Here is a 17,601-nt window from a genome sequence, read left to right on the forward strand (position 1 = left end):
TGCTATTTGCTAGTTGTGTTGTTGGTTGGTTTTTTTGGGGGGGCAAGGATAAAAAATGTAGAGACAGGAAGACAGAAAAAAACAGTGCCTAGAAATTTATCGTTTCCTCTGTTATATCCATTTTCCTTTTTAGAAGAAACAGAATTCTTGGAGTTCTTCAAAAACCAAGGAAATCCCAAAATCTAAGAGCAATCCAGCAGATCAGTGCTTGAGGGAAGAAAGAAGACATGGAAACAGCAGCTTACTGTTTCCACACTGTTTTCCTAAGTATTCCACTGCTATGGATTATGATTTTGGGGGACGTTGGGCTGCTAACAGCATCTTCTTCACAGTGTGTAATTCTGAGAGTGCAGAGAGAAGTCATTCTGCCACATGTACAGATTCCCCTTGGCCCTGGTTTTGAGAGGACAGTGTTGCAAAACTGATGGTTCCTTCTCTACACCCCATTTCTTTCTGTACGCCCACCTAGAGATACTGTCAGATAACATAGAGGGTATATTATATACTGGAGATAGACTGTAATTGAACTGGTCTTCGAGAAAGCTATTCTGTATACCATGATTATTATTGCTCTCTGTGGTTAGGTTATTTATATGCTTTTTCTTATTTATTGCTCGAATGAACCTAGTACATTGGAAATTAGGTTTCGGAAGAAAGATGCTATGCAACTGGTGGTGTTCCACTGCAGAATAACCCCTGAAGGGATTTGTAATCCCCTGCCACTAACATCATGTAATAGTGAGCCAAAATGAATAATAGTCTCAGTGCTATGAACACTGCTTCACATTCAGCCTCATTTGGTTTTGGTTTGCATTGTCTGGTAATTAATTATTATTAAGTATTTATGCTGTCGATGACACGCAGAGGCTGGCCTAAATAGTCTTGAGCCCTTGGCAGCAGCAGCAGCATGTATACATACAGATAGTTTGTTACCTCTCTTCAAACACATGCTATACAGCCTTTGTAAAATACTTGCTAGTAAGTATTCACTGTAGCTAAACACAAGGCAGTACATGCTGGACATCAGTCAAACACATACAATAGCAAGCAGCTTACTAATTACTATTAATGTTTACAGGATTTGGAATGTCTTAATTGATTTTGGCACTGAAAGTACAGTCTGCTAAATTGCTTGTCACCTCTGTTTTATCCTAGGCCTCACTGAGAAACTCATGCAATTAACTGTAATTGCTGTAGAGTATTTATTCTAAATTGTACAATACATTATTATTTTGTTATTTGGATCTCAAAAGTGGGGAGTTAATTGCTTAGGAAAATACAATTCAAAATAAGGCAATCTTTTGGTGAGGTGTTTTGGTTCTTTTCAGAGCGAAAACATAGGAGGATTTTAACATAACTCACGTTCAAACTTATAGTCCTCCTGCATGGAAAACATCACTGACTTCAGGGTGAGTAACTTAAAAGATACTACAGATAAATCTACATTACCAGCTTGCATAGCGCCAGGTGAGGAGTTTGACATGCTGTGTGCCACTTTGGTTATAGGACTGAGCGTCCCCACAGTGCCATTACTAGCTGTAAAGTTTGGGCTGGCTGCCAGACCATGGCAAGCATCAGTGTGGGCTTCAGGAGGAACCTGCACCCCCAGGGCTGTAGCAGGAGCCTGGCTGCAGCCTTGGCCCCACCAGGAGGTCCAGCTACTTCAAAGAAGCCCCTCAGCACTGTGTCTCATTCAAGTGAGTGCTCCCAGACTCCAGGTATAGACACAAGGCAGATTTGCACCAAAAAGAATCCTTTTCCCTCTTCACTTGAATTCTAAATTGCTTATGTGGGCGATCTTATATTATTTAGGAAGACTAGGGCTAAGGATGCAGAAACAAGTTATTCATTCTATCTGTATGAAGGGGCGATTGTTTTCTGCATATGGAACTGCATAGCAGTCCTTGAAAGGAATGTATTACCTCCGTGCATTCAAGGTCAAAAGACGGAATTCCGTAGTGCACACATGAATTCATCTACCAGCTCAGCCTGGCAATATTTTCTATTTCAATAGCCAAAGCTCCAGAATTAACACGCTCTGTCAGAAACCTCAATGAAAGGAAGACTTTTGCCAGGAAGCAAACGAGGACAGCAAAGGGAAGCCCTTCTTATAGACAAAAGTAGGCAGGAGCATGTAAAAATTGCCAGTAGAAGTACATAGAGTAATAGACATATCATCTATCATAGTGCAGAAACTAATGTATTTGTATGACTTTCACTTGCTGTAAGTGAAAAGACAAGCCTAACTAACCACGTGTGGATTTCTGGCTTATCTTGGAGCTTGCATTTATTTCAGTTAATTATTTTGATATTTTCAGTTCAATTATCAGATTAAAGTTCTTACGTGAAATGGACTTTTGATAAGAAATAATTATGTCGTATTTTCCTTTAGAAGAAAGCATAGCAACATTGAAATCCACAAAATTCTAAGTTAAAAGAGACAATTAAGTTCAACAGCAGTTCCACCTACATATATATGCCCTGGGAAGGTGGGGATTATTACACAGTATGGATCCACTGTAAATCTTTACTACCAGAATAATATAAGCATGAAGATGAATAGTGTTTAGGTTTTCTGCTTGGATCTTCTAACATTGCTACATTTATCAAAACCTCTGATATTTTTTGTTTGTTTTGTTATTGTTTTGTCTGTTTTAACATCATTATAGAGGTTGATACTAATTGCTTTGTGCTGTATTTCAGGCTTCCTGGGATCTACCAGGTATCTTTTGGTTTTCAGCTTAAGAATTTACACTGAGCAGTCCTCCAGTCTGCAGAGTTCCAGAGTATCATGGCACAGCTTCTCAGCTGTTGGTACCACTTCTGTTCTTCAGAACCTGCTCATTTTGTCAGTCGCGCTCTCCATGCGGTGGCAATACGCCCACTGTCTCACAGAAGGCAGGTGCATTTGCAGAGATAACAGCTTCCTCGGAGCTCAGTTATTTAACTAACTTATAACTAGATCATTTGGAGAAGCTGTATCACCTGCCTGCTGGTCATGATCCCTCTTTTGCACTACGCAGCGTTCACTAAACTGTGCACCTCTTTGCACCCAGCTGCAGGCTGTTTTACTAGAAGCAGCTGTAAAGTCAATAGACTAAAAAGGAGGATCCCAATTCCGTCTTTAACTTTTGAACTGATTCACCCAACTTTGCCTTGAACGACTGTGCTGCATATTGGTTTCTGTTGTCCAGTTGTAAAAAGACATTTCAATAACTCTGATATTTATGGAAGGATGCAAAAAGCTGCTTAGTGATAAACAGTTAAACCACCATGATAATTTAACAGCTTGGTGCTACCAGCTACTTGGTAATGTGGATAGAAAAACATTACAAGCAATTCTTCAAAGAACCATTAGGGTTTTCAAACACATTTTTTGGTCTGTTTACATTCCATTAACATTTGCCAGATCCAGATCTACTCCCAATGGCTTCAACTGTGTATGTTTGGATGTATGTAGAAATCACGTGCAAAAATTGAATGTTTTCTAGCGAATTTCAAGAGCATTCTTTGATTTTCTTAAGCAAACAGCGGCAACACTATTTGAAGGCAGAAAGCTGACATTTTCTTGTTCAACTAAGGTAATCTAAGGTCTGAAGAAATGTTCCATAAAAACTGCCAACTTAATATTTTTAATTCACAAGGACATTTAATACAACAGCGTGTATTCCACAAGCAGAAAGAAATCCAATTACTTATTTCAATTTATTCTGTCTTTTCTAATAAGGGACGTTTCATAAAATGTACACATATGACTTCAGGGGAGCATTCCGAGTACATTCAGAGGACAGCCAGTAAGTTAATAAACTACAAACTTAATCCAGTTTTTAGCCTCATTTATATTATTTCCCACTGTTTTTATTTTATTTTATTAGAAAACTAGAATATAGAACTTAATTCTTGAGTCAATGACATACATAATTCCCCTTTCTCTACTTAATATCAAAATCTCTTTTTTTCTTTTCTAATTTTGTTCCTAGGAGGATTAAAGGTTTCTTTTTGGGGCGGGAATCTGATTTTTAGGGTATAGTTTCTCTTTGACTGGGATGACTATCAAATGCACTTTAGCTTTTCCTGGCATTTGCATTTTTTGAGCTCCTACTATTACCTAATAAACTTAAGACTATTGCATAGTTGTAGATTCTTCTTACAAGAAGAATGCCTAAATAACGTCTTGATATTATTTGATAAAACAGGTGTATGAGAAGATAACCTCAATGTTTAATGAGTGAATTGTTTTCTTTTTTAGGCTAAGAATCCGTTGTCAAAAACAAGAATTAGCCTAAAAAAAATAAAAATCAAGAGCTCTTTTCCTGGCAGGCTGGTTACTAAAGTTTATATCCAGTATATTTGGTGCTGAGTGCCAAAAATAAAGGTAGTTATAATTGTCCTCCAGAAAGCTTACTATGGCAAAGCTCTGAAGTGTCTGGGAATCCAGGACAAAGATCTGGAGCAGGGGCATTTCAGTGAGATTTTTCTCGCTCTCTGCACACATTGCTTTCAAAGAGCAGCGTGTTCTGTTCTTAAAGAGTTTCATCAAGCTTCTGGAATCTACAAGAACCAAAGTAATCAAAACTGTGGGGCCAGTGGTGCCTTCAGAAGGATCAAACTAACTAAGCAAAAAGCAAAACATCGTCTCTTTTTCCATTCATGCTTAGTGCAGAGTAACTAGTAATCATAGTAACTACAAACAGCTTTTTCAGGCGGAGAGGATGCTGAGTTCAGGAGGGAACAGCAACCAGCTTAGACACATCTGAGCTCTTTCTCACAGGCAGTGTGCCCCCACAATGGGACACTGTAACAGGAAGCTAAAGGATAACAGTTAAGAACTAGGGACAGTAAAAAAAAATAAAGATCTTAAAATGCATCTCATCTGGGACTGACGGCATTAGAGCTCTTGTTCCTGATCATTAAGGAGTCAGATTGGTGGCTAACATTTATGCAGTTTTGATTCAATTACATATGGAAATGAGAAGGAGCAGTAGGAATGAAACACAGGTTGCATCTGGGAAGTAACCACTACCCTGAAGTGGTATTCTTCTTTTCATCTGATCTGTTAATAAGTCACCTTAAAGCAGTATTCTGCACTAAATGTTACTGGTCTCCCCATCTTCCATACAATTAAACTTTAATATGAGTCAGACAGTAACAACCCAACTGGTAAGCACCTAAAAAGCAGTTCTTACTGTATCTCAGCAGCTGGTCCACATCTCATAGCTGAGGCATGTCCCACGCAGACTAACAGACTAATCCATGCACAATAGTGGTGAGTCAGGAGGTTCCTTAAACTGAGACCTGGAGCAAATACAGAATGCAAGTATAATCACAGTCTGCACTTTATTTTTTATATTATCAGTAAAATGTCTGAAGTGGTCATTGTCAATGAAATCCCTACAAGATTTATACTGTTTAAGGAATCATAAAACAGTCAGTTGAAGCAACAGGTTCTTCTTGAAGAAGTTGGATGAGCTGAACTAGTTTCAGAGAGAGGTATTTTTCCCATTCAGGTGTGGAAAGAAGGAAGAATACAGCTTCGGCTGCTACCCAGAATGGAATTTAACCTGTTTCCATTTTATTTTGCAGCTGTCTGTTAGAGTTTATTCTGGTTGTGTACGAGAAACTACCAGGAAGATGTCTGTAAACATACAAAAAAATTACTTTTCCTTTACTAAAACAAAAGGGTCTTGGTGTTATCCAAGTGTTGGCTTTCAAAATGTCTCATCGGGGGAAAAAAGAAAAAAGCATGCTAAAACATTATCATCAATAAAAACATCTGCACTGTTGCATATGGTGGGCCAAAAACTCTATGTAAATGTAGCTTTCAGAGTGCCCACACAGCAGCACAGAATGAATGACTGTTTCAGATATAAAGTCAGTAAGCTGTTAAGACAGAAAATCTGAGAAACAGTAGCTTACAGATTTCTCTCAAGATTCTCTTAAATTACATTTTTCTCTTAAGTATCTAGAGTTGCATTCCTTTTCATACTTGTATGACGTTTGAAATCAGTTGATGCTGCCAGCTGATGAACAGTAATGATGAATGTATTCTGCATCAAAGAAGCACTCTGAAGTTTTTGACTGAAAAGGTGTTAGAAGATACCTTATCTTAATCATTTATTCCTGAATAATCCCAATCTGGGGAGTACACTAAGCTTGCATTTAGCTGCTAGTCAAACTTAGGCTATCTGAGGTGCACAGAGGATTTCTTCCTATATGCCTGAGGTCACTGTGATTAATTCCCTTTTGAAATATTAAGTGCTAGTTTTGTAACTGCTGAACATTTTTTTTTTTTTTTAGATACATTGAAATAACACTTTTATTTATTTTTTTTACAGTGGTTGATAGCGGTAAATAGATTGGAACATGCAGTCATTGCAACAAATGATTTTTTGTATGATATATAAGAGTTTCTGATACTTCTGCTAACAGATTCTCTGGAGCTCAACAGTGGAAGTTTCCTTTCTTCTGCAAAAGGTCTTGCAAACATTTCTTAAACATCTGAAATGAAATCACTTCCTGTTTTTCTTAGGTGTTAAATGCACTGTGAGGTCCCTTGCAGCTTTTAAAACCTCTAGACACGTGCAGAGCTGAAGTAATCAGTTAAGTTACTACCAGCATTAAAACCCTGAAATGCTGCAATGCTCATATCTCTAACCGTATGTCAAAATGAATGAAAAACAAATTAAATCCTGACTGAACAGTCCTTTCTGAAGAATTGTGTTACTTAAGAAATGCCTGTCCTATTACGTACCTATTACGTACAGGTGTGAGGACAAAAAGAAGCTTTTTTTTTTTTTTTTTTTTCTTTCTTTTCATAAAAGCTGAAACATCTTAACCAGAACTTCTAGCCTTAGTGAGCTGGGTATTGATATGGCTCTTTGTCATATATACATCATATATATAATCTGTTCATTTTATTTATTTATTTATTTATTTATTTATTTATTTATTTATTTTCCCCCAGAATAAACAGCCATAGGTATTGCAGACAGAAAGGCTCAAGGGATTTGCAAAGCTGGAAGATAACAATACATAGGATGATATCTAGCTGTTATCTTTGCCCTCTGTCCTCCATGCATCTTCCTCTAAAGATCTGTTTCCTCTCCGAATCTAACAAGTTCTCAGTAACATGTCACCTTTTACACTCACTGATTTATTCAGTGTCCCCCTTTGGCCCTGTGATGTGGCCACATTTCTCCAGGTATAACTGCACAGTTTTACTCCAGAAATTTAAGGGCATTTAATAGGTTCATTTTCAGCAGTCACTAGCAGCAATTTACATCACCTTTGTGAACTCGGACTGAAGCCTCAAATTCAAAGAGCAGCATGCCTGTGTTTACTCCAGTGATCGGGTAGTAAATGAATGTTGAAATGCAGTTCTGATTTTCCTGATTTTTTAGTTTTGTTTTTTAGCTATTGTAACATTGAAGAAGTGTTTAGATCAGCAGTTGTAAAGCTTTGAATTTATCTCTGTGGTCAACTTTGGTACAACCAATATAAAAACTTCAGTATGTACTGACATCGGGACTCCAATGCACTCATTTCTATAACCCAGTGTGTAGTTTGGGTACACTCCTTTATGTGTGCAACTACAGTTGTGTATATGCAGTCATGACAGCTTTTATTATTTTATTACGTTTTATTTGTATTCTTATTTCTTAAAAAACAGCAGTGTTCATTTTCACAAGAAGAACATAATGTATATAATCCCTTCTCAATAGATAACAGCCATAAGATGTCAGAAAGAAAAATGCATGTCCTTGAAGATATGACTCCTCTCAGCTCTATCTAAGAATCTCTGGAATGCTAACTTGCAGCTCATTTGGCCAGCTATTAGATCAATAAAGACATTTTTGCAGATGACACCAAGCAGTCGATTCACTGGAAGGAAGGGAAGCCGTCCAGAGGGACCTGGACAGGCTGGAGAAGTGGACCCATGAAAACCTAATGAGGTTCAACAAGGCCAAGTGCAAGGCATTCCACTTGGGCCAGAGCAATTTCAGGTGTTTATACAGACTGGGAGAAGAAGCCCTTGAGAGCAACGCTGTGAAGAATGACTTGGGGGTCCTTGTGAACAAGAAGCTGGACGTGAGCCCGCAGTGCTTGCTTGCAGCCCAGAAGACTGTATTAAAAGGCCTGTACTGCATTAAAAGAGGAGTGGCCAGCAGGGAGAGGGAGGTGACTGTCCCCCTCTACTCAGCTCTTGTGTGGCCCCATCTGCAGTGCTGTGTCCAGGCCTGGGGCCCCCAATACAGGAAGGACATGCAGCTCTTAGCAGGTCCAGAGGACGCCACTAAGATGATCAGAGGGCTGGAGCCTGAACACCTCCAGGGATGGTGACTCCACCACCTCCCTGGGCAGCCCATTCCCCTGCCTGACCACTAGTTCAGTGAAGAAGTATTTCCTAACATCCTGAGTCTCACCTGGTGCAACTTGAGGCCATTCTCTCTAGTCCTATTGCTAGTTACTGACTCCCACCTCACCACATCCTCCTTTCAGGAGCTGGCAGAGAGCTATAAGGTCTCTCCAGAGCCTCCACTGCTCCAGAATAAATAATCCCGGTTCCCTCAACTGCTCCTCATAAGATTTATGCTCCAGACCTCTCACCACCTCAGATGTCCTTCTGTGAATGCTCTCCAGGGCCTTAATGTCTTTCTCGTAGCAAGGGGCCCAAAACTGAACACAGCACTGAAGGTCTGGCTTCACCAGTGCTGAGTACAGAGGGATAATCACTTCCCTCCTCCTGCTGGCAACACAATTTGTGATACAAGCCAGGATGCCATTGGCCTTCTTGGCCACCTGGGCGCACTGCTGGCTCATGTTCAGCCGAGCATCAATCAATACCCCCAGATCCATTTCCTCTACACAGTCTTCCAGCCTCTCTGCCCCAAGCCTGTAGCATTGCCTGGAGTTATTGTGGCCAAAATGCAGGTCTCAGCACTTGGTCTTGTTGAACTATTGGTCTCAGCCCAGTTATGCAGCCTATCCAGATCCCTCTGTAGAGCCTTCCTACCCCCAGGCAGATTGATACTTTCTGCCAACCTGGTGTCATCTGCAAACTTACTGAGGGTGCACTCAATGCCCTCATCCAGGTCATCAGTAAAGATACTGAATAGGACATGCCCTAATAATGACCCCCATGGAACACTACTTGTGACTGGCTGCCAGTTGGATTTAGCTCCGTTCCCCACCACTCCGTGGGCCTGGCCATTCAGCCAGTTCTTTACCCAGCAAAGAGCATGCCTGTCCAAGCTACGAGCTGCCAGCTTCTCCTGGAGAATACTGTGAGAGACAATGTCAAAGGTTTTGCTGAAGTCTAGGTAGACTACATCGACAGCCTTTCCCTCATCTGCCAGGTGGGTCACTTGATCACAGAAAGAGATCAGATTAGTCAAACAGGACCTGCCTTTCTTGAATCCATGCTGGCTAAGCCTGATGCCCTAGTTGTCCCACAGCTGCTGTTGCTACAAAACAAGAAAATATATTTTTGAATGTTTTGAATCCATTTTTCCTTCCTTATGCATGTCTGTGAATAATTTACACGTAAAAGCAGCTCCAGAATACAGTAAAAAATCTCTTTGCTTGGCACTGCACTGACCTCAGTTATCTGCACCGGGCTTGGCCTTCTACTGCAAATTGATAGCCAGGAGGGTAATAACTGAAAATTACTGGCCAGTGAAAGGTAACAGTTCAGAGCCCTTCAGTCCCACTTTCTTTCATAGCAATAAGATGGGTATCTGATCATCCCTTTTCCACCCACAGAATTAAAACATTCACATACAAAAAAACTTGGTTGCTACCTTAAGAGTCAGAAGTATGACCAAGATGATCACTTCTTATTCTGTAGCTTGGCAAGTCACCTAAACTATTAACCATCTTCTCTGAAAGTCATAAGGTGAGGGTTTCCAGTGTTACTGTGTTAAATGAGGAATCATGTTATTAAAGCTTTTCAAACTCTCTGAATGAAATGTAGTTTATATTGCTATCATTTTTTATTTCTATTTACTCATTATGGGAATTCTGTAGATGGTCGTGTTTGCTGCTAACATCATTCCCAAGGTAGGGAACTGTTGGTCTACCTTTCAGATTGTTCCTCACCTTCACACATCCTTAGCATTCAGCAATCTCTTGTTCACTTCTCACCTTGTAATCTTTTGCTTCGTTCTGACAACTCGTAATTTTTCATTTCCTTCAATGCTGGATCATTTACAGCAATTGGTTCTTTGAAAAAGCAACCTTTTTGCAGACCTCTAGTGTATTTCCTCCAGGGAATCTAAGACAAATTGCTTTATTCTGAAGGTCCTCCTTCACTACTGCATCTCAGTTCCTCTGCCTTTTAATCATATGGAGAAGTTGTCTCTGCCTTTACTGCTAGGCTTGTTTACCAGTAAATATTCCAAAAATATCAAGAATCACTGTTCTACTTTCTCCCACATTGCCTTTTATGCATGGGAGGAATTTCTTTAATTAATTTTAGCTCTGAAACTCTTTACTGTAACGGCAGGCAGATGCTATGCTGTCCCCACTGCTAATGAGCTTTGTCTTCATGCAACTGGGAGAAGGACAGAAAGGACCATGCTGGCTAAAAATGTTTAAATTGGTATTCAGCACGCAAAATAAACTGGACGGCTCCTGCATGAAGCTGACTGGAGCGTCACTCCCCACTCTGCAGAAATTTAATCTGTCTGGCTAGTGAGAATGACTCACATCAGGGGCTGAGTCCATTGCCTTTTCCACTTAAAAAAGTATTCTTTGTCCAAATTAACTGAGACTGTTTCATCTGAATTGCCATCCTTAAATAACTGTCCTGCTAAGAGTAACCTTTCAACCTCATGCTGCCCTCTTAAAATCTAGGCTAGCTCTTAGCTATGAAGATGCAGGCTGATATTCCAAATACATAAAGCAGTATGAAAAATGGTTTTGATAAGGTTGTTTATAATTTGAGGCTGTAAAATAGAATTCTTACTAATTGTGTTTAAGGTGTGATCTATTCTGTAATCCACAGAGAAACTGATTTCAAAAACACTGTAACCATAAAAGCAGCTGCTCCACTGAGTCATTTTCCTAACATGCAACTAAAAACAAAGCAAAACAGAAAAGTCTTTCCTCATTGTAAATTAAGTCTGTTCATGTGATTATGGAGTAGGATAATGCTAGGAATGCGGAGAAAAACAACACGAGAGTCATCTGTGCTCTACTTTTATACCAGAAGATTGGAAACAGAGTAAAGAGCCTTTAAAGTTAAAAATCTCAGTTTTGAAGAGATATTAGTATCTAAACTAAATGATGAACAGCAGGACATGTATTCATAGTCAATAATCATTTGCAAATAAAGAATGAGTCTAAGATTAGGAGGAAAATAGCTCATAATAAGACAAGATGCTTCAGTTGAATACCTAAAAAATCCATTTATGCATGTGGACATATTCTTGACTGTGAAAGTATCAAACAGTCTCTAGAAGAGCAGGTAGTAAGAACTGATAAACAGTATGAAGGAAAGTGCGCTACTCAAAAGGAAAATAAAGGAGAAAAACTGTACTGCAGGTATTCCTTTTTCACCAATAGGCAGCTGAGTGATGGACAGCTTTTTTTGTATTTAGAAAGGCCCTTTATTACACTTAGCTTTTGAAAGGAAAATATAAATTCAGTTCTATCAAAATGAGTCTTACACTCAAGTTCAAAACAAGTTTGTTCTTTTCTTCTTGGAGGAAAAATAATTTAAAAAAGAATAGAAAATGTACTATGTTCCTATTATGTGACTGCTGCACCAATCAGAATTTAATTCTTGCAGACCTTCAGTATAGAAACACTTACTTCCCATATTCTATGTGTTAGAGATGCAGAGTTCCAAATGAAAAGCACTAAACATGTGACGTATATGTGTTCTTTTTTGCAGATATCTCAATAAGTTTGCTTTCCTTAGTTGTCACAGCGTGTGGTCTCGCTCTGTTTGGTGTGTCCCTGTTCGTGTCCTGGAAGCTTTGCTGGATTCCTTGGCGAGAGCGTGGCCTGCCATTTGGGAACAAAGACAAACAAGAGTCCCTGAACTACACAGATACAGAGACAAATGACCATGACTACAGTGAGGATTATCTTGGTCAGCCAACAACCTACCCAGAGTCCTCCATGAAGATCAGCCACACCTCTCCTGATATTCCAGTAGATGCTCAGGCAGGAACAAAGGAGAACTGTGTACACAATGCACGAATGCATCGTCAGATCACTGAACCAACCTCTTCTGCTCGGTTAGTAACTCCAATTTATCTCCAGTGTTAATTAGTATGGATATAGCCAAAGAATTACAGCTTGACTATCTAGTAAACTGGTCTACTGTGAATTCATAATTACTCATCGTGTTCTTTTAAAAAATATATATGTAAAAATTATCAAGGTGCACAATTCTCTTAGATTAAAAGTGCATGATCACAATGAAATTCCACCATTGTGTCAACTACTGCCTCATTTGTGCCTCTCTGTCAGCAGCCAGAGAAGCGTGTGCCTTAAAGCACCAGGACAGCCTACATTTAGCTTGTAAAGCATATCCATTTGCACTTAGCAGTGGTGCTGAGCACTCAGTAATGTCTCCTCAAACATTTTTTAAAAAGCTAAAGAAGAAAAGTAGGGCGAGCTAATGAAACACTTGCAAGAGTTAGAAATAGGATTTAAAGTCACAGATTTTAGCCACAGTCATAACTGTGGGGGAGAAAGTGACTGAACAAGAGTCAGGGAAGACTCCAGGGGAACAGTAGAACTAACCCAGGAGGGAACAGGAAACAAGCAGGGTGTGACTGTTAGGGACAGATGATAAAAGGATTATGTTTCACACAGTAAAAGAAGGGATCAGTGTGCAGAGAGCCAGTCAGTAAATTTCTGAGTCAAAGCAGATATACTTTAGCTGGAGGAGGGTACAGCACTCGTCCAAGAGTTTCCTGATAGCCTCTTTTCAGGTCGCTTGGGTAAAAGGACAGCAGCTCTCAGCTAGTTCAGGAATTGCCAGTAGTGCAAATCATGTTGCAGAATTTGAGAAGATCCCAAAACAGCTTTAATGCTGTGCATCAAAATCTCCAAGTGCCTTTTCTCTTCAGATTAGTGTAAGAATGGGCTCATTTTGATGTAGGAATCTCTGAGGTGGTCAAAGCCATAGTTACAAATGCTCAAGCTTGCACCCTACCACATGCAAGGCTGAATTCTGGCTCAAAACTAATACCCCAGAACTACAGGGCTGGTGCTGCTCTGTTTTCAGAGTGCTGGGAAATAAGCATGACATGAGATTCATTAACAACAGGAGATTCATATTCAGCATCTACCACCAGGAACTCTTATATGTGTCTATTGTGAGATTGAATCAAATATAGGCGCTCTTCGACAACAGGATAGTAATTCTGACATGTTGTCAAATAACAAGTGCACAATATCACCACAGTTTAGTCATCTCACAAGAAAAAACAGCAATCCTGATCTGTAACAGAACACTCCTCAGCATCTTCAGTGCATGAACCATGTCTTCACTTCAGTGAATTTCTGCAGTTTGATCTGCCAGCTGTTCCTGGTCTGTCTGTATGCCCACAAGGAAATTACTTGCCCAGGTCTCCACACTACTCTATTCTGTTTGCTGATAGTAGTCATTGCTCATTACCCCTTCATTCTGTACCTCCTATGTTTGCCTAGGTCTTCTCCAGAAGACTCTTCCACAAAACAAGAGGGGCCTATCCTCATTGCACCATACCCTTGCTGTGTTCATCTTTGTCTCTGCTCCTTTATTGCATAACTCTCCTTTGTAGCCACAGAGACCAGGCACCTGCCTCTGCTACAACCCTTGTTAAGAATCCAGTAAGGGAGCATTACCTCCTTTTTACTCCTCCAAGGATATTTTGCACCTCCCACTGCTCTGAGGAACTTACAGTTGAACAGTATATATCTTCTTCTGTGACTTGACAATATTTTTTCCTGGCAATGACATATGTGTACCTATAAAGTTATGTATTTATTATACAACAACAGAAAAAATATGAGGGTAGTTTATAAGGTGATTTGCACACCCATAAACACACATTTAAAAGGAATAAATGAACAGCAGTAGCAAAGTAACTAGTGTTGATTATATTCAATATAAATAGTTTTGATTTAACTCTATGCCAGCATTTTCCACATTATGCTTTTATATGCAACCACAATTCATGGTACTCCAATACACACTCATAAGATTAGGATTGTACCTAATCCAGCTTTCACATCCCTGAAAGTGATTCACCCCTGCAGTGACTGCAGATTTGATTTCTGTTATCTCATGAAGTGGAAATTTCAATCACAATAAATGAGTGAATCCAGGTAATAAATCTCACTGGACCGAAGCTAAAACAACTTTCTCTCCTTGGAATAATGAAACTAAAGGAGCTTTGCAGCCTAAGTACTTCAGAGCTCATTACATCAGTCACAAGTGAAAATCAAAACAAAACAATTGATGGGGGGGGATCAACAAATAATTTCAGGCCAGAACAATTCACTTAACAGTGAGGTAGTAGTGGAAATCAACAAGTCATTGAAGTGAAGAGCTGTCAAGAAGTATCCTCTTTGTTCATCTTTAACTTAACACTAGAAATTACCAAGCTCGGTGGGTATAGCATAAGTTGTAATAGGATCTGGCCTGTAACGAACTATTTTCATAAGCATTAATCCAAAGGATTCTGCTAAAAAATGGTAACTGATAACAGTTACCGGCAATAGACTGTAGTACAGTGGATTTGCAATGGCAGTGAATTCGAGTTTGTTACAATCTTCAGCCAAATTTGGAGAGTTCATGCCATTAGGTTGAGAAAATTAATTATCATGTTTTATAACATTATGCAAGTAAAAATCTGACACTGTTGTACATTAAAAAAACATGTCAAATGAAGAGGATCTTTGCTGGCGTGCTCATATTCATGTGATTGTCAACCCAACCTATTTCAATTCTTTTGTTTTCACTTAAGGCATAATTCAATCCGAAGACAGCTCAACCTCTCCAATCCTGACTTCAACATCCAGCAGGTTCAGAAACAGGAGCAACTGACCGGAATTGGCCGCATTAAACCCGAGCTTTATAAACAGAGATCTGTGGACACTGATGATGGCCGGAGGAGTAATAGCAAGGCATGTGGAAGACTGAACTTTATTCTGAAATACGACTGTGATTTGGAGCAGCTGATAGTGAAGATACATAAGGCCATCAACCTGCCAGCAAAGGACTTCTCTGGAACTTCAGATCCGTATGTGAAGATATACCTACTTCCTGACAGGAAAACAAAACACCAGACTAAAGTGCACAGAAAGACCCTAAATCCAGTATTTGATGAAGTTTTTTTATTTACTGTTCCATACAATGATCTGAATGCACGGAAGCTCCATTTCTCTGTCTATGACTTTGACAGATTCTCCAGGCATGACTTGATTGGCCAAGTGGTAGTGGATAATTTTTTAGATTTGGCAGATTTTCCCAGGGAATGTAATATTTGGAAGGATATTGAATACGTCACCAATGTAAGTACAATCTTTTTTTTTTTCTTTTTCTTTTTCTTTTTTTTTTTTTTTTAATTCTTAGTTTCCAATTTCATTTCCTTAACTTGATTATAACTACAATTCACTTACAAATTTATGAATGAAAATATTCTCTATTTTTCTTGAGATTTGACCTTAATCCTCAGAAGCTGAGAGTACAATTTCAGTCTTCATTTCTCATTCTTTGGTTATATTAAAGAATGTCTTATATTTTTCTTCTAATAGAGTAGAAAAGCCATAGAGTAATAGGATGCCTTCCTCTAAGTCTCACTTAATGTAAAATTTACTGTGGAAACACCACTTTTCTTACTTTGCTTATCTTTCTTTGTATTCCATTAATTGCCATGAATTCCAGTATACATAACAGAACTACAGATTTAGGATTTCTCCAGTAGCATTCTTTAGTACTTTAAAAGGGTGCCTTCACATAAAGTGAGATAGCAGCTCATCTATAATCCAGGCAAGCTGGGTTCAGACAATACTATCCAAAACAGAAGTGACATATAAAACCTGAGAGATAGAAAAAATATGAATTATAACCACTACCTCAGTACACATTCCACAGAAGAAAAAATGTAATTAAGTCCTTGATTGGAATAGATTTGTTATATAGGGAAATGGGGAACTTGTAAAATATATCTATATTCTGTCTCGAGCTTCAGTGCAGGAATCCCACTTGGGATTAGGTACAAGACCACAAAAATTACTTCTGGAAAAAAGACATCTCTATGCATGAGCCAGCCTCTAAGTAATGCAAATAGAAATTAATAATGCACACCCTATGGGGAACAGACATTCAATGAGAATGATGCACTACAGAAATCCACAGAGGTAAAGCTGAAGATGCCAAGGGTCAGTAAATATTTCATTTGAAACATCAAACCATACTCAAATGGAGAGTATGATTTAGAGCCAAACAAACCCAACATTATTCCTCGTGAGATCAAGATGTATGTTTCTTAGACCTCACCTCAGGAAAGTATTTAAGCCTATGCAAAGCTGACTGCAAGAAACTGTTTAAAAGTTCAGTATGTCCTGACACAATCACATTCTTTTACCAATACCCTCACCACGTGCCTCTGTGGCCTGCAGGCACGCCATATGACAGATTGAGTGGATAAAATTATTTTGTTGTCATTGTTTGCAGTGTCTTTTTGAAATCAGATATTGCCCTTGTTTTAAGTGTATTTATAGTTTTCTTACTCAGCATCCCATATCTTTATATGGGGCGTGCTGTGCACCCACCACACAATGCTAGGAGGGATCTTCGGCAGCAGCGCTAGCAGCTCCCTCTCCTGAGGATAACAGGCAGGGGCATGGACACTGGTGGCAGAGAAGGCTGAGCCTGACTTTGCTAGGAAAGCTTACTGCTCTCCAGTCACAAGGGAAAAGTAAGCATCTGACAAAGCAAACCACAGCCCAAGTGAAACCTGGCTTTCAACAGCATTAAGAGCCACAACCAAGTTCAGCGTTCCCAAGTTACAGTCACCTGGACTTGACTGCACCTTCACAGTGGAGTTGCATCGGTATGTAGTGCTCCTATGTCAGTGCTGAAACTGTGCAAAAGATGAGTGCTGTGTCCCTTGGGTTTTTACTCATTTCCCCCCCAGAATGGATACAGCATATCCTTTGGGCTTGGGTTTTCTGTAATGTATGAAATTAAAGGCTTCAAGCCTGAACCAGGAGGCATTTATTAGTTCCAAAAAATATGAATTCTCATGGGAAACGTAAGCATATTTGTCCAAACAAAACACATAACCTGAAATGTAAACTTGTCATTGGGTTTTCAGTTCACAGAGACCTTTCTGAAGCAACGGAGCCACAGAAGGAGACACGATCCAATTTTGGCTAATCTGAACTTTGAGATAACAGTATCAGATAAAAGGAAGTGTGGAGAACTCAGCTTAGTAATTAATATTTCCCAAATGTCAAAGATTATAACCAAGTAAAAATGATGAGAAACCTTCCGAGCATCACATAAGAAATCAACTTTCTGCATGTTTCCTTGTCTGTGCAGCTAAGATATCTCCAGACTGACAGCAGAAGCTGAATCCAAGTGGCTCCTCA

At 39.3% G+C, this 17,601-nt stretch overlaps 1 protein-coding gene across 3 annotated transcripts in view; it reads left to right on the top strand.

Moving 5' to 3' along the window:
• Positions 1-17,601, top strand: part of SYT9 (synaptotagmin 9) — a 63,731-nt gene that overhangs the window by 16,508 nt on the left and 29,622 nt on the right. For all 3 annotated transcript variants that reach the window (XM_072337566.1, XM_072337567.1, XM_072337568.1), the window contains exons 2-3: positions 11,897-12,245; positions 14,970-15,516. In XM_072337566.1, coding sequence (XP_072193667.1) covers positions 11,897-12,245; positions 14,970-15,516 — 896 coding nt within the window. The remainder of the gene's footprint in view (positions 1-11,896; positions 12,246-14,969; positions 15,517-17,601) is intronic.

This window comes from Excalfactoria chinensis, chromosome 5, assembly GCF_039878825.1.
Source record: "Excalfactoria chinensis isolate bCotChi1 chromosome 5, bCotChi1.hap2, whole genome shotgun sequence".
Classification (NCBI taxonomy): Eukaryota; Metazoa; Chordata; class Aves; order Galliformes; family Phasianidae; genus Excalfactoria; species Excalfactoria chinensis.